The sequence below is a fragment of the Gopherus flavomarginatus genome, chromosome 1, assembly GCF_025201925.1.
Source record: "Gopherus flavomarginatus isolate rGopFla2 chromosome 1, rGopFla2.mat.asm, whole genome shotgun sequence".
NCBI lineage: Eukaryota > Metazoa > Chordata > Testudines > Testudinidae > Gopherus > Gopherus flavomarginatus.
The window spans coordinates 51,829,079-51,854,078 of record NC_066617.1 but is presented as its reverse complement, the minus strand read 5'-3'; the positions used below and the strand labels follow the sequence as shown (position 1 = coordinate 51,854,078).

General features: G+C 38.6%; 1 protein-coding gene across 14 annotated transcripts in view; it reads left to right on the top strand.

Annotated features, from left to right (window-relative positions):
- FOXP2 (forkhead box P2) overlaps positions 1-25,000 on the top strand; it is a 674,789-nt gene that overhangs the window by 592,213 nt on the left and 57,576 nt on the right. For 12 of the 14 annotated variants that reach the window (XM_050936167.1, XM_050936164.1, XM_050936166.1 and 9 more), the window contains 5 exons: positions 6,002-6,139; positions 7,326-7,505; positions 9,029-9,185; positions 19,305-19,518; positions 21,402-21,506. In XM_050936167.1, coding sequence (XP_050792124.1) covers positions 6,002-6,139; positions 7,326-7,505; positions 9,029-9,185; positions 19,305-19,518; positions 21,402-21,506 — 794 coding nt within the window. The remainder of the gene's footprint in view (positions 1-6,001; positions 6,140-7,325; positions 7,506-9,028; positions 9,186-19,304; positions 19,519-21,401; positions 21,507-25,000) is intronic. The other 2 variants (XM_050936176.1, XM_050936175.1) reach the window with 2 other exon arrangements.

The following is a 25,000-nucleotide window of genomic DNA, read 5'->3' as shown; positions in this document are numbered from 1 at the left end:
AGCTCACAAATACCACTCAGTTCATTGTCAGTTCTTTTTAACACTGTAAAACCAAGAAGATTGTGAAAGGTTATCATTATGATAGACATTGAACATGTAGCCAAAGTAAGAGGGGGAGTTTTATGCATGCAGTAGATCCTTCCTTCTTTTAAAATAAGGTAATGAGTTTAACATGTGTTTGCTGCTAAGGAGCCTGATCCTGCAAACGCTTACGCAAATGCCTAATTTTACTCCTGCTATATGCAAAAGTGTTTGCAGGATCAGGCACATATAAATTGTGATATTAGCAGGGAGGAAGGGAAGTTTCTTTGTTAAATATTTAACCTTTAAACCTTTCGCTAAACTGTAGGGAGAGTGTATTTAGCTACTGGTTAGAGCTAAATAAGAACTCCTGGAAATAAGAACTCCTAAATTCAAGTCCCAGCTCCGCCACTGAAATGGCAGATTCATAGATTCTAGGACTGGAAGGGATCTCGAGAGTTCATCGAGTCCAGTCCCCTGCCCTCATGGCAGGACCAAATACTGTCTAGACCATCCCAGATAGACATTTGTCTAACCTACTCTTAAATATCTCCAGAGATGGAGATTCCACAACCTCCTTAAGCAATTTATTCCAGTGTTTAACCACCGTGGCAGTTAGGAACTTTTTCCTAAAGTCCAATCTAAATCTCCCTTGCTGCAGTTTAAGCCCATTGCTTCTTGTTCTATCCTTAGAGGCTAAGGTGAACAAGTTTTCTCCCTCCTCCTTATGACACTCTTTTAGATACCTGAAAACTAATATGATGTCCCCTGTTAGTCTCCTCTTTTCCAAACTAAATAAACCCAATTCTTTCAGCCTTCCTTCATAGATCATGTTCTCAAGACCTTTAATCATTCTTGTTGCTCTTCTCTGGACCCTCTCCAATTTCTCCACATCTTTCTTGAAATATGGTGCACAGAACTGGACACAATACTCCAGTTGAGGCCTAACCAGCGCAGAGTAGAGCAGCAGAATGACTTCTTGTGTCTTGCTCACGACACACCTGTTAATGCATCCCAGAATCATGTTTGCTTTTTTTGCAACAGCATCACACTGTTGACTCATATTTAGCTTGTGGTCCACTATAACCCCTTAATCCCTTTCTGCCGTACTCTTTCTAGACAGTCTCTTCCCATTCTAGAAAGGTAAACTTCATCCTGTTTACCTCAGACCATTTCTCCTATTTGTCCAGATCATTTTGAATTATGACTCTATCCTCCAAAGCAGTTGCAATCCCTCTCAGCTTGGTATCATCTGCAAACTTAATAAGCATACTTTCTATGCCAGTATCTAAGTCATTGATGAAGATATATGACCTTGGGTGAATTATTTAAATTCGATGTCTCCTTCTGTAACTTGGAAATAGTATTTCACTACCTCGCAATGGTTTTGAGAGTCTTAATATTTGTAAATCACTTGGAGATCCTTCGCCGAAAAGCACAGTGGAAATATTATGTTGTTATTTTGTTGTTATTATTTTAAACTGGAAACAAATATGGAGGAAAAAAATCCCTTTGCATTGCAAACTAGATCAGTTTTTTATCAGAATCAAATAAGGTTGCTGTTTTTTTTTTAATTGGAAATGTGGATATCAAAACTCTTTCTTCTCAAACAACTGTGAAAGATTAAGGCTGCTGGACAGTTATTCTGCCTTGTGATAGTCTATTTATGGCACAAGGAATATTGCTTTTTGTAAATCACCTGAGGAAATTTGTAAGTTTTTAACTTTATTCCCATGCCTATTTAGTACATAGAAATGGTAGTGAAATATTTTACCTGCTCATGTACTCTGCAGGTTCTCCTGAATTATCCATGCAGGAGTGGAGTGTGGTGTTAAATACACAAACCCAGCCCGTGCAGCTCTCCCATTACCTTGATGTGGGGGAAAAGCAGATTTGCTTGTCTTCAGTAAGGTCTTCATCTTTTAAACTCCCACATTTATGTATGTAGCTATAAATGCCTATCTGAATACATCCACAACTGCTAATAAAAATGTTGTTTAGAGATCTTCTTGCCTTCAGTGCTTTATAAATTTGAAACTTGTCTGCTTTTGTGTCTTCAGACACGTTCAGCTGCACTTAAAAGAAAATTCTTCATTTAATCCAAGAAAACAAGAAATGCATAGAACATAAAGCTCAAAAAACTCTTTACAACTATGTATCCAACAATTTACATGGCCTTTTGGGGCATGTAAGACCCAAAGAGTTAGGTATGGTCCATGTGCAGAAGACTCACCTATTTAGGAGACAGGTCAGTCTGTTGACCAAGAGGGAAAAGTCAACTTCGTGACTGGTAGCTATGGAGATCCCTAAACATGTGCAACTCCTCATTCTGGGGTTTTCCCTCTTCTTATTATTTGGGTTGTACAAGTATCCTAGATTGCTTCTTTGTGGTCCATTTGAGAGCAGGAGAGATGGTATTATGGTATTTAGAGCACATTTTTCCCCATTGTAATTTGGAAGAAACAGCCACCTTAAATTGGGAGAAGGGATTAGGGACTGCTATCATCCCCAATCATTGTTTCACGGAAAGCGGGGGGTGAGGAGGGAGGAGGCTCCCTCCCTCAAATACCACTAGGAAAAGGGGAATCTTATAGACCCCAGCACCTCTCTTTGGCTGGCTTCTGTCTAATCATCAGCAAGGAAATAAAATATTGTGGCCAAATATACCCCCTTACTTTTAATTCCTCAAGTAAGGTAGAACCTGCTTACTTGCATGCAGACAATGGTGGAAACACTCAGCGCATCTTCCACCATCATTCTCATGATCTCGGTTGCCATATGTAGCAAGACAACGGGTAAGTGAAGTAAAATCAAACTCCTTCGCAATAGGGTAAGCCTAAGCAGTCACGTAAGTTGTCATCATGAATTCAAATTTGAAGCAGCAGTAGCTTGCACAGTCACAGAGCCCAAAGTTTGTCAGTCTTCTGTAGTACAGTGGCTGTAAAGGCAATTTTGGAAAGAACAGAACATATAGAAATTATTTGGTATACTGTAACCTCCTCTGTATTGTATATAACTCAGAAACCTGGAAGACATCGTATAACAAACAGGTCGGGGATGTAAAACAGATATGATGTGCTTCACATTGTTTTTTTTCCACCGGCTCATGGCATTTGTATTTGAGGTTTGTTGACAGTGAGTTGGTTGTATCAAGGGCTGTTTATATGAATAAACCTAAATTTGCCTCCATTTAATTTTAAAAAATCAGCTCAGAGGCACTAAAAACTACAGATATGAAAAGTAAACAAACATACACATAACTGAAGGCTAAAAGGGCTAGTTTTCTAATGTTCTTTGTTCCTAGACAGTGCACTAGCACCATCCCACCAAAGCAATAGAAGTGCAAGTCTATGGATCATTGAAAACTGTGAAATTTACCAATATATTACAATTACAGAAACATCTATGTGTAATAACTTTGTGCAGATTTACCATGAAAATTCATGGGTATTCGATAGCTCTCAAAACGGCTTGTTTCTTAGCTGTAGGTAGATGGTTGTACACTGGATATGGTGCTACAAGTATTAAGCATGTTTGGATTCTCCCTCAAAACATTTTAATTAGTACAGCTTTTGCCATTTTCTTTGCTTCTGTGTTTTTATCCAGGACCTTGTAAAAAAAAGGCAAATTAGGTTTGTTTACTTCTAAAGATATAGTTGAAAAACAGAGATAACTATTGGAATGGGAGAACTTGCATGAAGGAATAAATTAACAAGGCAAATTTGGCTAGTCACTTGGAGCACAAACAAGTACAACCTCAACAAGACTCACAATATGCACAACATGAGCAAACAAACGCGAATTGTGAACTGACAGGTATAGACAGTTCTATATTCCATAATACATCTATCTCACAAAATGCCTCTGCTTCATATTATGGGTCAAATTCTTAGCAGTTTAAAACAGTAAACCACTTCCAGTGAAGTTAATAGTGCTGTGCTGATTTACAACACCTAAGAATCTGGGCCAATATATCTATATTGGTCCATGTGAACATGTAAGAAGAAATGTGACATAGAGAGGGAACACAAGTGTGGCAAGGCCTATGCCATGTGGTATAGTTTATAGGTAATATATTAATGGATAGAGAAACTCCTCCGAAGTTTAAAGGTTAATTTAGTGGTTTAACTGTTAAAGGGCCTGCCTTTCTCTATTCCTTTTCATTTCAGTTTGACTTATGTCAGTTAGATGGCAGCACTGAAGCAAAATTGTTGAAAGAAGGCAAATTCAGACCTGGAGTAAATAGCTGAAACTCCTATCAATTCAGGGTTGAATTTGAGTTCGTACATCCTCAAACTTTTTCAAACTGGTTTGTCTTCTCTCTGTGACTTCGTAGGCTTAGAACAAACAATTTTGTAAACAGACGCATCATTTTCAAACATCACAACACTTATAACCATCACTAAATAACTTATTGTATTGGATTCTGTTTTTGTCTCTTCCGCTTTTATTTTACAGTAAGCATTTCTGAAATATTTTGATTAGAATTATTTAACTAGGGTCTCTACACAAGAATATTAGACTTTTTTTATTGTGGTCATTTTTACAGTCACATAGTAATACATTTATATTCAAATTCTGTACATTACATTACTGTAGTTTATCAAGTGTAACGTTCAGCATTTTCAGATCAAAATTCCTGTGATGGAAAATGTGAATGTTTACTGTTAGATGAATTGGGGTGATTTCACTATATTTTCTTATAAACTCAAAGTTCAGAACATCATATTCATTCCATTTCCATTTTCTTTTATATAAAAGTTTTGGTTTGCACACAGCCATCATCTTCCACAGAATAGATTATTTTACCAGATATGTTAGGAAAGTGTTGATCATTAAGACACATTTGGGATTTAATCTATTAACAATAGTAACCTTTGCTGCTTTGCAAAGTACCATAGTGTCCTGAGAACATGTGGCAAAACAATATTTTTATTAATGATTGCTTTTATTTACAGTAAAAGTGAATTGTTTCTTCTAGAAAAGAAAGTGATTGCTTTTTCAAAGGTTGCAAGCTTGGCACAGTGACAAGCTATTTGATTATGTGCTAGGTAGTTGAAGCAACGCCTTCAGACTGTGCATATACAGCAGACGCTGAGCACATATCTTAGGCTCTTAAACAAGGTTTCTCTCACACATGCAAACACGCAACCTTGCTGTCTGCTTCTCTCTCTCTCTCTCTCTGACACATACACACGCACACATGCGCTCTCATTGCACAGAACACAGAAAAGAAAGTGATAACCACAAAAGAACCTTGAACAAAAACATTCTCCAAGAGTTTAATGGACAAACTTTAAATTGGCTCATGTGAAGATTTCCAGGCTTTGGGTTTTAAGTCAGGAAATCCTGAAAAAATACAGTTTGTCCAGAGGGGCCAGGGTTCTAGGATAATGTCCCTTGTTTCACTGGATATATCTGTGCTGTTGTGTTTTTGGTACAATCAACACTTACTAAAAGAACAAACCTAACAAGAAATGTTTTCTTATATTTAAAACAAAGCATTGTACATATGTTTTGCTAGTCTAGATATCTGTATTGTGTAAGATGTAGCTATATTGCTTTCAGATGCTTAATTTTTTATATTTTTTTAATCATATCTTTTGAAACAGTCTCAATAGGTTTTTCTATGCATAACATTATGACACTTGATAAGATGATTGATTATGAAGTGTTGAGAGCCCTACCATGTGATCATTTATTTTTAAATACGCATTTATGCTAGCCAATGTTTAAATCTCTTGCAGTAATACATAAGAGATGTAAAACATAAAGCTTGAGTCTGATCAAATCTGATGCCTCTGGAAATAGAGTGCCACAGCACTGTGGTCTCAAAATAACAGATTTTTACTGAGAGTGGAACTTTACAGTGATAAATATTATGGTCTATCTTTGGTACAAAATAAAAAAGAAGACATACAGCTGTGATGCAGATGAGCTAAGATGTGTTTGATGATGATATCTTTCTTTCTCTGTGCAGGTGCCTGTGTCAGTGGCCATGATGACTCCCCAGGTGATCACCCCTCAGCAAATGCAGCAGATCCTCCAGCAGCAAGTGTTGTCTCCACAGCAGCTTCAAGCACTTCTTCAACAGCAGCAAGCAGTTATGTTACAGCAGGTAATGTGGGTTACCTGCTTTGGACTGTTACCATAACCCAAGGAATGTCCCTAGGTATTAGCTATGCTTGCATGGGACTGATTTTCTAGTGTTTCATATTTCTTTACTCAAGAAAGTATGAAAAAAACGAATGTTCAACTTCCTAGTCTTCAGATTTCTTACCCTGACTGCAAAAATGTGTCAATCTACAGGCAAATTTGAAACATTAAATGCTGTGTATAAAATAACAGCAATGGCAGATGTGTTATGAACACTGAGCAAATCAGTATTTAAATTTTCAAGTGCTTAGGCACATTTGAATTGTAGACTTGCCAAAGGAAGTGTAAATAGACTTGTAGATAATTGTTACTTTAAAATTCATAACACTTTAGTACTCCCTTTAGTCATATAAGTGGAATGTGGTTATGAAATTTGAACTTAACAGCTTGTTTCCTTAAAGGTGAAAGTAATTCCTTTGTTTGTTTATTTTCCTTCCAAAAATTTGTTCCAATAGAGATTAGAAAGAAGAGGGATAATTACATTTCCCTTAGCACAAAACCTGGCAGCTAAATCAAGAATCAATGAAAATTCATTCTTAGAATAAAGACAGTGTCAGAGCTCAGTTCATCAGTACAACATGGGACTACAATTTCAACTATATTTTTGGGTGTATACTTAATTACGATAGAGAAAATAATGTATCTGTTAAACTTATTTCTTTCATGTTTAAACACTTTGATATCTAGTATCATGATCATTACAGGCAATTCAGCTTCAATTGCAAATCTGGCATCCTGCTGCACAGGCTGACAGATTAATTAATTTTTTTCCCTAAGAAATCGACGATTTGTTTGGTCTAACTGACTTCTTGCAAGTGGTAGAGTACAGCTTGAAATTTGTTGTATTGGATATATGAGGAATGTAGATGTAATAATCTGGGGAGTTAATTTGGCTCTACTGCATTCCCGTTAGAATACAGATTTTCTATACCCTTCTGTTTAGGATATTTTGGAATCTGCATTGGAAAATTTCAGAGCCGCCTTGGAAAAAAAATGTATGTAGATCTGCCTCTTCAAATCAAACACGTTTTTATTATGAGGTGAATCTTAATGGCTACTCTACCATATGCCAATCTAGAGGAGTTTAGGAGATTTATAATACTTGAAACTTTTGCCTTTATTTATTAAAGTCAAAATGGTTTATTCAGCAACAACTACAAGAGTTTTACAAGAAACAGCAAGAGCAGTTACATCTTCAGCTTTTGCAGCAGCAGCAGCAGCAGCAGCAACAACAGCAGCAGCAGCAGCAGCAGCAGCAACAACAACAACAACAGCAACAGCAGCAGCAGCAGCAGCAACAGCAGCATCCAGGAAAGCAAGCAAAAGAGGTAAGATCTGTGAAACTCACCGATACGTAATAGTTTGGGCTTGAGAAGGGGAAAAGAAGGGACAAGAAAAGTTTGAGGTCTTTTTTGATAACAAGGTTCTTCCTATCAAAGATGTATTCTTATAATCTTTTGCCTGAGATTAATAAGAGTGACAGTAGAATTCTGCCACTCCCCTCACCACCTCTTTTTTTTTTTTGAGGGGGGAGAGAGGGAGTGTGGGATTTGAGGATTACAAGCCGGTGCTGCTGTCATCTAATATTCACTAACGAATCAAAGTATACAAAGAGCAAACTGTGTGGTGGACAAAGTACTGATTATCTTGTATTCACAGAGAATCTAAATTGGTGAGGGAACCTTACTTTCCTCCGTGGTACAGCTCAGAGAGCATGCAAATTTAGCCCATTGTTTAAAAAAAATGGTGGAGCACAGATTTCAAAGTCGCAGGCCCCTGATTAATGAACAGCTACTGTAGGTTTGGAGTGGCGAGGAGAAAGTTACAGTTTGATGTGCTCATAAATCAACCTGACAAGCTGGCTTCTCAGGCCTAGCTTGCACTTGTCAGCAAACTGCATCAAATATAAACATAATACAAACAAAACATGTTGAAGTAGTTAAATTGATCAGCAGGTATCGTAGAGGTTGTCTTCAAGCTGCCCATTATGCAAACGTACAGGAAACAGTTCTGACCTCCTGAGGCTTTGTTTCTGTTTGGATTTGTGAATAGAATTTCAGACAGCCATCAGCTACGGAATAGAAATTGCTCCCTTATTTCTCCCGAGGCTCTGGGCAATCCACATGACTTGCTCCATTATGCAGTCTGTTTTCCAGTGAGCGCATCAGAAGTTTCTCTTTTCCCCAAACTGAAAAGGAAAGGTCTTCCATAGCAGCTTGTCTTTCTCTGACATGTGACTGCCTTTTATACCCCCCTGAGTCTAAAAAACTCCAGTTTGTCTTGTAATGCCTCACAAAATTTAAAGTTATGCTTTTACTTGTAATAGGGCACTTCTTTGTCTTGAATCTGATGCTGGTTTTAATATATTCCAACAAGAGAAGAGAATGAGCTAACAGACCAGTGAAATGAAGGCTACATCCCAGTTTACTAATAGATCACTGGAGACCACATTCATGGGCCACTGCGGACCGAACTTATTCAGTTGGAAAAACTGAATGGAACAGTTGAATCACAAACTGTTGTAAAGAGTTACGCTTTTAGCATAGATATATTTGTTATCATCTGCCATGAGCTGATTTTTTTTATTTCTGAACAGCTGTTACCTACTTTCTCTTGACCCTTATCTGCAGCATATTATTAATTGTATTTTGCCTTTTTTCCCTAACAACCTAGTAGTTTGGAATAAAAATAATGGAAAAATGCAAATGCTTCCACTGTCTGAGTATTCTGTAAATAATATTATTATTTAATAACTGAGATGAAAGGGGAAACAAGTGGAGTTTACATTTTCTTCTTGCAGCCTTCATTGCAGACTTTATTCTCTGCTGTGTTTGTTGTATTTTTTATCTAGCAGCAGCAGTTGGCAGCCCAGCAGCTTGTCTTCCAGCAGCAGCTCCTCCAGATGCAACAGCTCCAGCAGCAGCAACATCTGCTGAATCTTCAGCGTCAGGGACTCATTTCCATCCCACCTGGCCAGTCTGCTCTTCCTGTCCAGTCTCTGCCACAAGGTATCTAAACAACATATGATTTAACTTATTTCTAATTCACAACTTTTTTTTAATCGTTCCGTTTTGACCTGAACTTCAGAAGTTTCCTTTTATTGCATTTAAACCATACTTTAATAATAAAATATTATTGTTAATATTATTGCACTGTGTAGTTTTCTTGAGGCTGATAAATTTTACTACATGCTTTTACTAGAGAAAACTGCTTTTGAGTGCTTTTTCTTAGGTATAAAATGCATATTTATTAATCTTATGTGCTGAAAACACTTTCTAAGGGCAACACAATTCAAGCACCATTGATTTACACTGAGGAACTACAGAAAACTGATTTAGTGAGAATGTAGTCACTTCATTTAACATAAGTGAACAGATACAAAAGATAGTGGGCAATTGATATATAAATGGCTGTATCCAAACTTAATTTAAATTTTTAAATCATTTTGTGTAATTAAAAAAATTGTAGTAATGCTAAATTGACTTATTTCCTGGAATTTGTTGGAGTGGATCTTTATATCTCAGGATTCCTTTTCTTAATCATCCTTTGAAAAACTTAAATATAACAATAATTTTCATGTCAGTAAATTGTGATGTCACTAATGGAGAACTGTGAGTTGCATATAGTTACAGGAAGGGGATGGTTTTGAAAAGCACTCTTTAACCCTTTGTCATTGGGACCAAGATTTCTGAGTGCAAAACGTTAATGGAAAATCTCAGCCACTGTCACTGGTACACTAACTCCTCACTTAACGTTGTAGTTATGTTCCTGAAAAATGCGACTTCAAGTGAAACGATGTTAAGCGAATCCAATTTCCTCATAAGAATGAATGTAAATGGGGGGATTAGGCTCCATGGATTTTTTTTTGCCATGTAGTACAGTACCATAGTTGGGAGGTACCCCCGTCTTACCCCACACAGGCACAGCCCACTGGCACTGGAGACAATGAGGCAGGCAAGGAGGCTGAAGGTGCTGTAGGCTAGGAGAAGTATGTTGCGCAGCAGCAGCAGCAGCTTCCCCTACTCTGCAAACACCAGGGGCAGAGGAATCAACCCTCGGCCTGCCGCCAACCCTTCACCCAAGCCCCCACCCTTAACCCATCTTTCTTCCCCCACCTCCTCCCCTGTTACTCTGCACACTGCGTCCTCGCTCCTCCCCCCTTCCTCCCCTGCCTGCGGCAATCAACTAGTTTGCAGAGTTTAGGGGACAGGAGAGAGTGGGGAGGAGCGAGGACTCGGCGGGCAGGCTCTTCCCTGCCTCCTGCCCACGGCAATCAGCTGATTTGCGGTGTTCGAGAGGCGAAGGGGGCCTGCGCACCAAGTCCTCGCTCCTCCCCCATCCTTCCTGAATGCCTCAAGCCAGCTGATTGCCGTGGGCAGGAAGTGGGGGGAGGCAAGGGAAGGGACTGATCCATGGGGTCTGCCGGCAGGCAGGAGGCACTGTGGGGAGGGTGCACGTAGGGGAGCTGATGGGGGCTGCCAGCTGAGGACAAAGCAGCTAGCCAAACAACATTATAGCAAAGCAGTGCACAACTTTTAATGGAGCATGTTCTGTAATTAAGCAGGGACCTAAGATCGAAACAACGTTAAGCAAGAGGACGTTAAGTGGGGAGATACTGTTTATTAATGATTCAGTATTTAGTCATTTAGGAGAAAGGGGGGACTCAGATTTATGAAAGGTAAATTTACTTAGGAATAAATACTGTGGGAATGCCAAAGATTTCACATGTTAAGAACTCTATTCTGCCATCACCTTTGTGGCACATAACTTTAGTTTTTACTTATATTACAAAACAGAGATAAGTTAGAGGTCTCTTTCATGTAAATTATATAATATCTGCTCTTTAGGACCCCGATCTTTCAATGAGTTCTCTATGGGCTGCGTCCAAGTAGAGTTTGCTTGATTTATATTAGACTGTACGTGGACATAAGGGTTCATTCATCAGATACAGATTGCAAGACTTGAGACTTGGAAGTTAGATGAGTGCAGGGAGAGTGTACTTCATACAAACAAAATGGGGACGGAACAATGTGGGAAAAGTGACAACTTGAATATAGTGTCCCAGCATTGCCAGCTGTCACAGTTTTAATATGAATCTTGTGTTTTGGCCATTTGGCATTTTACGTAAAATTCCATGTTGCAGAGTGCTGGCCTCGACGGGGTCTACTTGAGGTCCGGTCTACTTGAGGTCCAGCCTACCTGTGACAGCTCTGCTAAGGAGAATGAACCAACCCAGATCCACCTGTGGATAGTTAATTGTCTAAGTAGGTGGGTGGCAGTTAATTAGGTAGGGAGCACTTGAGCATAATAAAGGCTTGTGAGTGTTCAGTCAGGAGACCTCAGAACAGAGGAAGGTCCTGAGGAGAGAGGCTCCTCAGGGGAGCTAGTTAGGAAGAGCAGAGGCTCATGGAGAGAAGGAACAGGACAGAGAGAAAGTGGCCCCAGGCAAGGGACAGGGGCTCCCAAGGCTTCTGGACTTCCTGCCAAGGAACTGGGAGCAGGGCCGGCTTTAGGCCAATTCAACCAATTCCCCTGAATCGGGCCCTGCCCCTAAGAGGTCCCCATGCCCAAGCCCCAGTACAGCGTACCGGCAAGAGCCAGTGCACTGTACCAGGGTAGCCCAGCTTCCCCAGGGGGTAATTTAAAGGACCTGAGGCTCCCAGCAGGGGCTGGAACCCCAGGCCCTTTAAATTGCCACCAGAGCCCCCACTACTGGCGCCCTGGGGTAGGGCTGCGGGGCTCAGGGGGCTATTTAAAAAGTCTGGGACTCCTGTTGCTTCTACTGCCCCACCCTTTAAATAGCCACCGCTTCCCTGCTACTTCCCCAGGGCTCCTGCAGCTATTTAAAGGGCCGGGGCGGTAGAAGGAGGGGAGCCCTGGGCCCTTTAAATAGCCCCCAGAGCCCTGGGGTAGCGGGAGGGGGGCAGGCTCCAGCTGCCTCTGCTGCCCCGGTCCTTTAAATAGACCTCCGAGCCCCACCGCTTCCCCAGGGCTCCCTCGGCTATTTACAGGGCCAGGGTGGTGGAAGCAGGGGAGCCCCAGGGCCTTTAAATACCCCCCGAGTCCTGGGCTGCTGCTGCTGCTACCCCGGTGGGAGAGATAGGAGGATGGGGCACTCACAGTACAGGGTAGACTGTACCCCCTGTACCCGCAGCCAGCCCCTGCCCTGCCTGCAGCCAGCCCGTCTCCAGCCAGCCCTGCACCCCCTGCCGTGTCTCCAGACCTGCACCCCTGCCTGCAGCCAGCCCGTCTCCAGCCAGCCCCTGCCTGCACCAGCCCCACACTCCCTGCCCTGCCCACACCAGCCAAACCCTGCCGTACCCCCTGCCTGAAGCCAGCCAGTCCCACACTCCTCTGTCTCCAGCCCTGCCACCTATGCCGCACCCCACTGCGCCCCTGCGTGAAGCCAGCCAGCCCACCCCACACTCCCCTGTCTCCAGCCAGCCCCACACCCCTTGCTCTGCCTGCAGCCAGACCCTACCTCCAGCCAACCCCTGAACTACCTCCAGCCAGCCCCATGTCCACTGGTGCCCTGAAGTTCACAGGGTCGTAACCCTGCACACCTGCTTCAATGAAGGGGGCAGGGAGCAGTTAGGACCCACACATGTGCACACCCTAGGGTGACCAGACAGCAAGTGTGAAAAATCGGGACAGGGGGTGGGGGTAATGGGATTCTATATAAGAAAATGACCCAAAAATCAGGACTGTCCCTATAAAATCGGGACATCTGGTCACCCTAACACACCCTCAGGGAGCGACGGGGACCCGCACATGTGAAACGGAGCTCATTTCTAGTTCAGGCCCATCTTTTTAAAAAAGAACTTTAGGTAGGGTTAACATACATCTGTATTTTCCCAGACATGCCAGTCTTTTTGGTTCTTAAATCGCCATCTGGGAGGAAAATACGGATGTATGGTAACCCTATTGGTACAAAAAATACATACTGGCACATCCCTTAAATCAGAACTTTTTATAGGGAACCAGTCGCTAAGAAATGAAAGGCTTTTTTTTTGTTTTACATTTTTTTTTTAAGTCATCCCTGCAGGGGCCACTCCAAAAATGTTCGGATTGGGCCCCGCACTTCCTAAAGCTGGCCCTGACTGGGAGTCTGGAAGACCTGAGAGCCCCAGCTCCAGGCAGGTCTCCCAGCGTTTTCAGTCTCCCAGCTCCATATCATGGAGTCTGGAAATTCCAGCATGGTGGGGCTTCCCCAGAGCTGTAGACCCCACAAACCTTAGGTCCCTGGCACTGAAGCAGATCATATGGCGGGGCTGCACAGTATTCCATCAGGCAAACTGACAGGGTTCCATCAGAACCCTGCCTGAGATTTAGCAAAAGTTTGTTGAACGCAACTCCCTTTTGTGAGACATTTTGGGTTCAACGAACAGGCATTTCCTAGTTAAATCTTAATTACATGAGAATCTCAGCTTTCATTTAAAAAAAAAAAAAGTAAATTTCTAGCCTGTGTGCTTAAAGATAGATGCTTGAAAATGTGACCCAAGTACTCTGTAAAGGCTCCAAAATAGAAACAAAAATAACCCCAAATTTACTATTATATTAAATCTTATGATTTTGATGATCCTGACTTATGATTTTTGAATGTTTCAGTTTGGCAATACTGATTTCCTTTTCCATAAAGCAGCATGAGATTAGAAGGGAGGAAAAAATACTTGAAGTGAAATGTCTCTCTGAAAGCTTTACTTTCTGCATTCCTCTCTTGTGCCATGTGTTCCAAGAGAAATTCCTCAGGTATTCCCTAACATTGAGTGATCCCCCTAGATTTCTCTCAGAACTCGTACGCAAATTACATTGATAGTCATACATAGAATCATAGGACTGGAAGGGACCTTGAGAGGTCATCTAGTCCAGTCTCCTGCAGTCATGACAGGGACTAAGTATTATCTATACCATTCCTGACAACAGTCTAACGCAACAGGCATTCACACGTTTCTAATAGAAAAACAAATATAAAATAATTTATATTTAACTGGTGTTTTTTCTTTTAATAGTTGTTTTAGCAGAACTATTAAATTGTGCCTTAATTCCTAATTCCTCCTCAGTATGGCTTCCTAGAAGGATTTGCTGTAACTGAACTAACAATGAAAAAAACTACTAAAGAGTTAAAATATTAGGGGAAAATATCCGCATTTAAAATATTACTGTAATTTTATCATCTAAATTAAGTAAACCTCTTTGGTTTGCATCTGTTCTGTGCTTTTGAATCAGAGCAGATGCTGGTCAAGGATGCCCCTTTGCTCTTTTAGCTCTGCTATCCATTTTATAAGGTGCAGGGCAGAAAAAGGATGGAGAAAGGAAATGCAGAAATATATTTTAATAAAGAAAATAAGGAAACTGTGGTTTTAAAAATAAATATGGGACTAGGTTTTGGTAGGCACAAAGAGGCAGAGAATGAGCAGAGCCTTAACTCTGTGAACACCTTCAATGTGCTGATCAGCAGAGTAGAAGCTAGAAAGAATGGAAAGAAGGACTCTGCATCTTGGAAAGGGCTGTAGCAGATTATTTCCGTCTTTGGAGCAAAGAGTGGAGAAGATTAGGAATTCTGACTTTTAATCCAAGTTATTTTCCTGGGCTTCTCCTGAGACAGTGCAACTGAGACAAGGATGTGCCTAATCTACAGTCTAACTTGAGTAATGAAATCAAAAATAATCAACTGTCTGTCAGATGAGACAGGTCCACATAGCAGTCACCCATATAAAACATCATCATACTATTACCTTGAACCTAGGAGTTCTTCCTGCCCCGGCTTAGGGTTAGTGGATATGGGAAGAGGATCAGTCTTCTCTCTTATTGTCCTTATGAAAATAAAGATGTCCACACTTAACAAAGTCCCATGTCATATATTTTCTGTGGTGGTACAGAATAAAATTCTCAGCACTAAAACTTACTGGAAGAGAAAGAGTATATGTGGAATGCAATAGAAAGACATTTTGTATGTCAAATGAATAATTACCTGTGATACAAGAAGGACTCTACCCCTTATACATACAGGAATCCTCAGTTACTATATTTGAAATTCCAGATGTCTTACACATCCACAAAATTCTTCCAAAGATTATTGGGCCTCTGTGTAATTCTGATGTCTAAGAAACCACTGTTCATGTGCCGTGGTTGAATATGGGGCTGGTGAATAGTTCTGCACTTAAATCCATAACTTGTCAATATAAAGATGTTTGTTTCCATTTGGATAATACAAACTCTTCTATATGGATGTGATAAACTGAATGAATGACTAGTACATCTGAAAGACACAAGGAGATTCTTGTTTGTAACGCAAAAAGATCAGAAAATATCCTTTTAAAATGCAGATTGTCAATGACAATTGCATAAACTAAACATAGTTTTTGCATTCATTAAGCCTAAATTGAACAACTTCCTAAATTTAACTGTGAGAGGGCAGCACATTCAAAATGCTGTGATGCTTGCCCCTGAAAAATAGTACTTATGTTGAAGTATAACTTCTACTTTGTCACAACTAGAACATTTATAACATTTTCTAGATGTTCAGGTGCAACAAATAAGCTGTTAAAAAGGAGGTGTAATTTTAGCATTAACCTTATAACAAGATACAATCTCTGCACTATTGAAAACCTAATAAACTGTGTCTCACAATAAGAAACTTCTATATCATGCTACACTGATGCTAGATAAATGCAGAAGAATTTAATATCAATAATATATATAAAACTTACTGATCAAGCCATGTAGCAGAATTAAACATAGTCACAGGGATAGATTTTAAAATCACTAAGAACTAACTAAATAAAAAAGAGAGTGGAGGAAAGCAAAGAAAGAGACTTATCTAAACTCTTTTCAAAATACCAAGCATTCTTTTGGGTCCAGTACAGTATTAAGTGACCTTATGCCCTGTTAACTTCCTTACTTTTACATTCCTGTCCTTTCTCCTTTTAACATAAATGGTGCTGTGAAAAAGGCAAATGAAACAAAGAAGCTCAAGGATACCTTGCTAAATATCCCCAGAGCCAGAAATATGGGTTCCCCAAAACCCGAGCAATATCAGCTGACCCAAAACTTATTGGAAATGTGGCTCAAACCACACCTTAGCTATAGAGCAGGGAGTGTGGGCCAGGAAGGTGACTACTGGATGCCCAGGAAAGTGTTAAACAAAGGGTGGCACACAAGAGCCAGTCAGCTCATTGATCTCTCCCCCTACCCTACTGATTAGGCCAATGAGTGGTAGAAGGAGTTAGAGAAAGCTATCTCCTTCACCGGCATGGTTTTTTGCACTTGGAATGGAGGAGGGACAATAGGAAGGAGAAAATATCCCCGCACAGTCAATCTTATATTCTCCCCTCATGACCAAGGAAAGGTCATCCGCCTGCTGCTCCCATCAAATTTCCTTGCTGGTGAGAATGGAGAAGACATTTTCATTCTAATTTTTTTAAAAAAAAGTTTTTATCTTTAAAAAAAAACAATAAAAAATTAGGACAGAGAATTAATACTGCAGGAAAAAGGGAAATATTGAAGAGGGTTTAATATATCATTTTTCTCCCCTCTCTGAACTGACTCCATTACTGTTTGATTTGATCTGTGATCATCATATTAACAGTTGACTACTTTTTACAGTAATTACATTTATTATTTGCAGAGTTGCTGCAAACTACTTTATATAAACTGTATAATAATTACTTAACTTCATTAGAAACAGTTACAACTATTGCTACCATTGTCATATTGTCTCCTGTTACCCATAGGCCTGATTCAGTAAAAATAGTAAGTCTGACTTCCTTGCTATACAAACCGTATAAACTCCAATTTTTGAGTTGTTCAACCCAAATCATCCCTTTTTTCCCCTCACTTTGTAATTAACCCAGGGCACCACTCTGTGTTAGTATCTAAGGTAGAGAAGAAGTAAATATAGCAATTATCATACAGAATAATGGAATAAAAAGTAAGATCTCAACTTCCATCCAGTTAGTTTCCAGGCTATCTGGACAAAATATTTCTGTGAATAACTAACAAAGTGAACAGTCTTTGGCTTCCATGGTTTTGCATGCTTCCTAATAAGATAGTTGTTGACAAATTTTGAAGAAAGTACGTTATTTTTCAGTGGGTTTTAAATTGCACCAATTTTTAGCAATATGAGCTCATGTACATTCAATATAAAATATTAGCTAACAAGAGAGAAAAAAGTCAATGAAAAACATCTCTTTATCTCCTGAAAAGGAGTCTCATTCACCCGTTAAAGCCACCCTCTCCATCAAAAGCCTGAATGAAGAGATGAACCTTTCATTGTTCTCTGAAGGTCAATAAACTGAGCTTTGTCAGAACAATGGGGGAGAAGCCAAATCCAGAGTTAAAGGCCACCCACTGAGAACACCTTTCCTTTCCACCATGCAACTCTAGTTACTGTGAGAAAGAGTGTTTTAGTTGATTTCAGTTGTTGAGATGATACATAAAAGAGAGGTAGTTGTGATAGCCATGACCCAAACCAAGCCAGTCTATATAGATCAAATCCACCTGTTCAGCTGAATGAAAAAACAAATACCCAGAAATAAATTGGTAGGCAGTGCAAACTGCAAAGCATGGGTGTGATAACAAAGTATAGCATAAAAATCTCTGCTGAGTTAATGAGCCTTCTCATTCTGTTCGCGTGTTGGAGTAGTCTTCAAAGGCAATCCTGTCTGGTGGTGACAAAATCAACAGATAACTGTGGCAAAGTTTACATCTGAGCAGAAATGTCACAACTTCCTAAGCCAGATGCAGATGGACGTGGGAGGAGAAAGTGATCATATTCTTCTTGTTACCTGTAATTTGCAGTCCTTTCCTGCAAGCCAACAACAAATTGTGATGGAAATATCTGTACTTTCTTGCAAAATGTACGAATGAAGGACAATACTTGACAACACTCTCTCTTATCTATAACTTTTATGGGACAAACACTGACACTGTAGTCATACAGTCCTGACTGCAAATGTATAAATGCAACATATAAGAGGTGTTGGTCCTTATCTCAGACTGTATCCCTACTATGCTCAGCATGACTCACAACTGGGGGAGAAGACAACAGTGGCTTTAAGCCATCTTTACAACTCTCCAATAATGAGGTTAATCCAGGTCTAGGACAGTCCCAGTCATATATTAGAGAAGCCTCAAGGATTCTCTGAATTATGCCAATGACCCTAAGAGAGACTGTTGAAGCTGAGGCATAGGGACACCCCTTTCTCCTACTGAGGCCCTCCAGTCTCCTTCCCATAACAGAGTAGGGAGAAAGGCTAGCAAAAGAACTGCCGTGATGACACTACACTACTTGGGGATTCATCCATTCAGAGTGAATCTTCAAGAGACCAGTTCTATTGCCTTTTTGGCTGAGTGGGGAGACAGAGCAACTTGAGCAGTCACCAGTATCTGGTCCTGTGTTGCTTGTTAGAGTGGTTATTCATCCGAAGAATTAGTTTTTTTCCCATTCAAGCTACATTTTAAACGAGGTGAATTTTATTAATTAAACAATGCTAGTTAATAGATGGCTGAAACTATTAAAGTTTGTTTTCCCTGATTGAAGTTAGTGGGCCAGATTCTGCCCTAACGTTAAACCTGTTGCAATCCCATTGATTTCAGTTTGGTCGCATGAGTTTGATTTGATTTTCGTTTAAAAAGAAAATTAATGCTTGCATTCTTAGTGCAATTAGATATATTTTTCTATTTCCATTTCATTGTTGGTTAAGCAGTACTTCTGAAGAGCTAAGTGAACTTTGAATCCATTGAGTCATGTCTGTATATCAAGAAATTGATTCTACAGACAGTGAAAATCTCCTTTAAAACTTACTTTAATAGTAGTTTTTCAAACAGGAGTTACCAGTTAGTCTTTGTAGTTTGCCCTCTTTGATCCTTGAACAAGTGTTTTAAGAAGAAGCATAATAATATTAAAATTGGTGACCGTTTTTTAATTGACTGTTTGTAGCACAAGAGAAAAGCAGCTAAATTAATTGGGTGCCGATAGAGGAAAAATGAAATTGTTTTACTACATGTCGATCGTGCTGGAAAAACAGCATCACCTTTATTGTTGGCATTAATCCATTAATAACACTGAGCTCATTATATGAAACTCTTACTTTGTTATATTAGTGGGGCTCTCTTTCATTTTATAGCTGGCTTAAGTCCTGCTGAGATTCAGCAGTTATGGAAAGAAGTGACTGGAGTTCACAGTATGGAAGACAATGGCATTAAACATGGAGGGCTAGACCTCTCTACTAACAATTCCTCCTCTACTACCTCCTCTACCACTTCCAAAGCATCACCACCAATAACTCATCATTCCATAGTGAATGGACAGTCTTCAGTTCTAAATGCAAGGCGAGACAGGTAATTCTGATGAGATTCCTACTGTGCTTATTATCTGACATAAAACTTTGCTTTTGTTACAATTATGAACATACAATAAAGACAGACATCATTATTTCACATCATGAGTTGTATTATTTGAAATCATATATTTCTTTACTAAAAATCAGAAAAAATACAGAATGTTGAAGGTTGATTAAATAATCATAATTTTTCCAGTATGTTAAATCGTTAGCATGATTTTCACCAAATGCCTCTAATTTTACAAGTGCAACTTTGAGTACTCAAATGGGAGGGAGAGGTAGCTCCATGGTTTGAGCATTGGCCTACTAAACCCAGGGTTATGAGTTCAGTCCTTAAGGGGGCCATTTAGGGATCTGGGGCAAAAATCTGTCTGGGGATTGGTCCCACTCTGAACAGGGGATTGGACTAGATGACCTTCTGAGGTCCCTTCCAACCCAGATATTCTTTTAAAAAAAAAAAAGTGCCTTCAGTTTTGCACCCACAGTGAACTTTTGGTACTACTGGTGCCAGTTAGACATCCTACTGGTTATTTGCATGTGCTGGCTGGTATTTGTAGATGCAGATTTGTAGATGCTTTGCTGGCAAACAACTACATTCACAGAATTAGAAGCCATGTTGAGGCCCTACAGTATTAAATCAGTCTAGTCCCAGAAAGTGTAAGCAGGATATCTAACAGATTGAAGATGTAATTCAACTTAAAGAGTCCTTACACACTATTGCATAGTTAAATTTGTGCTGCTTTAAAAAATATATATTTGAAACTTTTGAGGAAAGCACTAAAGAAGAAATAACACTAAAGGCCAAATTTTGCATTTGTGAGCACTGAAGTAATTCCATTGACTTAATTCATGGAATCATTCCAGTAGTTACTGTAAATTGTGACATTATAGCACAGCAGAATTTGGCTCTAAGTGTTAATATTATAAATATGCCTTTTCAGGCTCAGTGTACAGATATTTTTGACTCCTCCTTGTTACCTTTCAGCACTTAAAAAGACTGATACTGATGATCTCTTATGTAAGGTAAATTTAAACTTGGCTATAACAAATTCTAAATAGTAAACAATTGTATTTTAAAGAAACATCCCTGTTCATTACTGTAACATTTAAAATAGGAGACTATAATTTGATAATGTCTTCATTGGCGTATCAGAGCAGTTTTCTGCTAACTTTATTATTTCAAAAATGGAACGTCTCTGGATACTTTTATGCTGTTACTTTAATTAAGAGTAATGTGATGATTATATGTTGGAGAAGTTGATGTATTCCTTTGGAATCTATAGCTAATACTCATCTCTGTGAGGGGGAAAGAAATAAAACCTCTTTGATTCCATAAGGCTAAAACTATTGCAGACTTTTATAAAAAATTAAATGGAATATGAGCTTGTTTTCATGAATCCTAGAGCTGCTAATGGAAACAATGATTGTAAAGGGAAATATTTATTAATGTAAGTCACCTTAATATATAAACTCCCAGAAAATATTAAAGATTGTACAGTAACATTCACATTATTCATAAGTTCCTGCTGTCCATCTTAAATATTTCTTTTCAGAATTGATCATTTCTGAGTGTATTTTTTATTTATAGGTAAAATGTTACGCTGAGGTCATATGGCAGAATTAGCATATGATATTATACAGTCATCTTATTTTTTCATCCTTTATTAACAGTCATCTTTGGCTCTATTTCTTCTCTAATTGGAACATCATCTAGCCTTGGCAGTTGAACTATTCAATAGAACGATTAAATTTTTCTGACTGCTCTGAGCTGAATTGACCTGTTTTGACCTGTTTGTCACTGATCGTAACCTGACAGGCGCTAGCAGCCTCCAACGATTATGGCTTTTGAGATTAATCTGATGCCGTATTCTTTTGCTACAGCTCGTCACACGAGGAAACTGGGGCCTCTCATACTCTCTATGGCCATGGAGTTTGCAAATGGCCTGGATGTGAAAGCATTTGTGAAGATTTTGGACAGTTTTTAAAGTAGGTTGATTTTTATTCATTGGATAAAGGAGCTGTTTAAGACTAAGGAACGATAAAGATGGCTAGGAAAGTTCTACTGTAAAGCATATCAGAGTTCATGTGTACAGTCGGAGCAACTGGATAATCAAGGCCATCTGCAGACAGTCAAATTGTTATCCTTTCTTTCATGTAGAACACTTTTGCAGGCCTTTCAAACACACAGTGTTTAATCCTGTTATTATCCCTTTATTGAAATGGAGTCTTGGAAAATTTGAAGAGATGCTTTGGTTTTATGTTTGATAGCAAAAGTATGTAAAAATAAATTGTTAATTTTGATAGTTTGAGTAAAGCATATAGGTACATATAATGTGTGCATCTGTGTGCAAACAGGATTTATGTGTGTGCAATATATAACAATGCACACACCATTCTAATGTACCAGATGTGATCATTTAACCCTCCTTTGGTAAGTTTAGCCTTTTCTCTTACATGTGCATAAGATGCATACAACTGAAAACACTTGAAGGGGTGGGTTTACACCTTTCAGTATTAATCATTAATGAAAAAAACTTTCCAGTTGCAGTTGTTAGTTTTCTAAATAGCTACCTAAGTCTAAATGTTTAGAAAATAGATTACGTAGCTCTCTAACAGCTTAAAAGTGGAATAGTTTTTTTTCCAATTTATCAATTTCTTGGCAATTCTGTGTTCCAGGGTATTTGCCACAGAAATGCTGAGCCACTACTTGTATTATGTTTACAGTGTGGACTGGGTTTTGTCAGAATAACCACATTGTTTTTGGCATGCAACTGATCTTAATAGAAAACTACAGATAGCTTTATATAGATGAGTAACTTCATGGGCTGAGACTCTTACGTTGTCATGGTGCAGCTAACAGGGTGAATGAACTGTTTCATGCTTCATCAACAATTAAGTTAATTAGCTCATTTGAAATTGCACTGCTTTGTTGCCGGGATGTTGGCAGAAACATCAAAAAGATGTGTTTACAAATGGTAGACTACAGGGTATATATAGCAAAAGCACCTTAACAACAAGCCACAAGAACTCAGTATCATAATAACTTTATAGCAGAATTACAGTGATAATTTTTGCAATGTGTTTTAACTCCTTCCTCCATTTTTCTTACAGTTTTGCAGTTTCAGGGAAATAACTGTTATTAACTTCTAAAGCTTACTTTATATTTTCTCTCACTCGTGGTGAATGACTATTTATGAATACTTTACGGTGTAATTTTAAAAGCATTTTGTGCTATTATATAAAAATGATTTTGCTATATACCGTATCTGTTTGTAGATTAAAGAAGTTACTCATTGTGAAGGATTTTTTTTAAACTACTGTTAGTGATTCCATGAGAAAAATAACTATATACTACACATATTATTGTAAGCATTATCGATACTAAGAATTTTAGGCAACTTAACTCAAGCCTTTTAGGCAACTGATTTTTATAAATACTTTATCCTTCCAGGATATAGTGATGTTAATTCTTGGGCACCCCTTTCACAGTCCTTCTGTTAGGTCTCTTGTTATAATCCACAGTCACTAAAACTATTTTGATTAATACTGTGTAGTGCTGGGTTACAGTTGCTCCTGGAAGATGTGGAAGAGACTCATAGCTTCCTGATCTTGTATAGAGCCAATCAGAGTTTACAATAGTTCCATCATTTCATTCCATACACCAAGAGAAAAAACATTGGAGAGCAATTTATTTTATTTTTCCATTAAATTATAACTTTTGCTCTTCTAAAACAAATAAGAAATTCTAATTGAGGAACAGATGCAGTTGTTTGTGAAATTGAAATATTCAAACATTTTGCAGTAGTATTAAAATGTGAATCAATATGTAACCTGGCATTAGCTTCCTTAGTACCTTTCCATGTTCAAACTAATGCAAAATCCCCATTACAATTTAAAAACATTTTATTTCAATTAAATATCAACTTTTAGTCCAAAGATTGACCATTTTTCCGATCCATTAACTTTATAGGGGATGACAGGACTAATGGCTGTAGTTATCAAGGCCTTGCTCTTAGTGTAATCTTCGTTACAACATTGTAGGTTCTCTGACTTGAAACAGTATGATACCTGTGTTAATAGAGTTAATGCAAGTATACTGTACTAAAATGAAATATTGATAGTGCACACTACCCCAACCAGTAGTGTGTATTTCTATAATATGCTTATGACAAGTTTGAAGAGCTCCTAGTTTAGGAACTGAACTCTAACTTCTAGTGCTCCGAACACAGTTCACCTAGAAACTTGTGGGTTTAAAAAAAAAAACAGCTGTGCAGAGGCATCTGAGAAGGAGGATTAAGACAGAAAACACAGTGGCTTTGCTTCACTTTTGTAATAATGGAAAGGATTTGGGGTGAAGTGAAGAATAACTTACAGTAAATGACTGATAGTGATGAAAGGTTTTTACACCTTCATTTTTGTTATCCAGTATTCAGTGTTTTCATCTTTAAAGTAATTTAAGATAATTATCTTTCTTGTTTTTGTTGAGCTATTCAGATGCTGAAAGAAGTTAGGCTTTGCATGCAGTGGAACCGATGAATAATATTTGTAATATTTATGCTATACATATTGGGAAACATAATATCATGTCTTTCCTTTGATATCCTTTAACTCTGGCCGCCAAACCATAGTTTATATTTTATGGAGCAATTTTCAGTCTTGATGAAATGGTGTTAGATTACAATTGTTCATGTGCGCACAATCAGTTCTACTGACTATTCTGGAAAAACAACTGCTTTTAGCTCAAAATATAAAGGCAGATGAGAAAAGATTATTACATAACTGCAAAGAAGACAACAAGAGTTAAAATACTAGACATCGAAGAGAGGAGATTAAAAGAGTGCCGAAAATTTTGGAATTTTACTATAAAACAGGTGTTGACAGAAGCTAACCATTTTTCTGGTTACTAAGTGAGGAGCTCAGAAGATCACTAAAAGCATTTAATAGTAGTTCTTCATTACTGTCTTATAAATGTCAGAATGTAATAACATATGACAAAACTTCACTGTATTTTGTCTGCAAAATTAATTATCATTCCATTGGTCCTAAGTCAGTTTGAGTGTAGATGGATTTGACTGTTAGAGCTTAAACCAAAAGGTTTACAATATAACATTCCAGCCAGCAGACAAGTGTTCTTTAACCTGCATGCAGCAGACGCCAGCAAACAAAACACAATCTACAGTACAAAGACGGGTAATGTTTTCCTCTGTAGAGACAGAATTGTTAGTGTCGGGAAAAAATCATGCTATAGAAGATAGACCAGCTTGCCAACAGGAGAGATTACATTTATTATCAGAAACATGTGAACACATTTAAAAGTCTACAAAGAATATTGACCAAACAACATGGAAAGGGAAATAAAAATAAAAGCATGAGAAGAAACTGTTTGTTTAATGATACGCAGTGCAGTATAGAACTTCATATGATTTTTTGTCTTGCAGCTGCACAGTGATATATAAAATTATGTTCTTTCTTACGTAGTG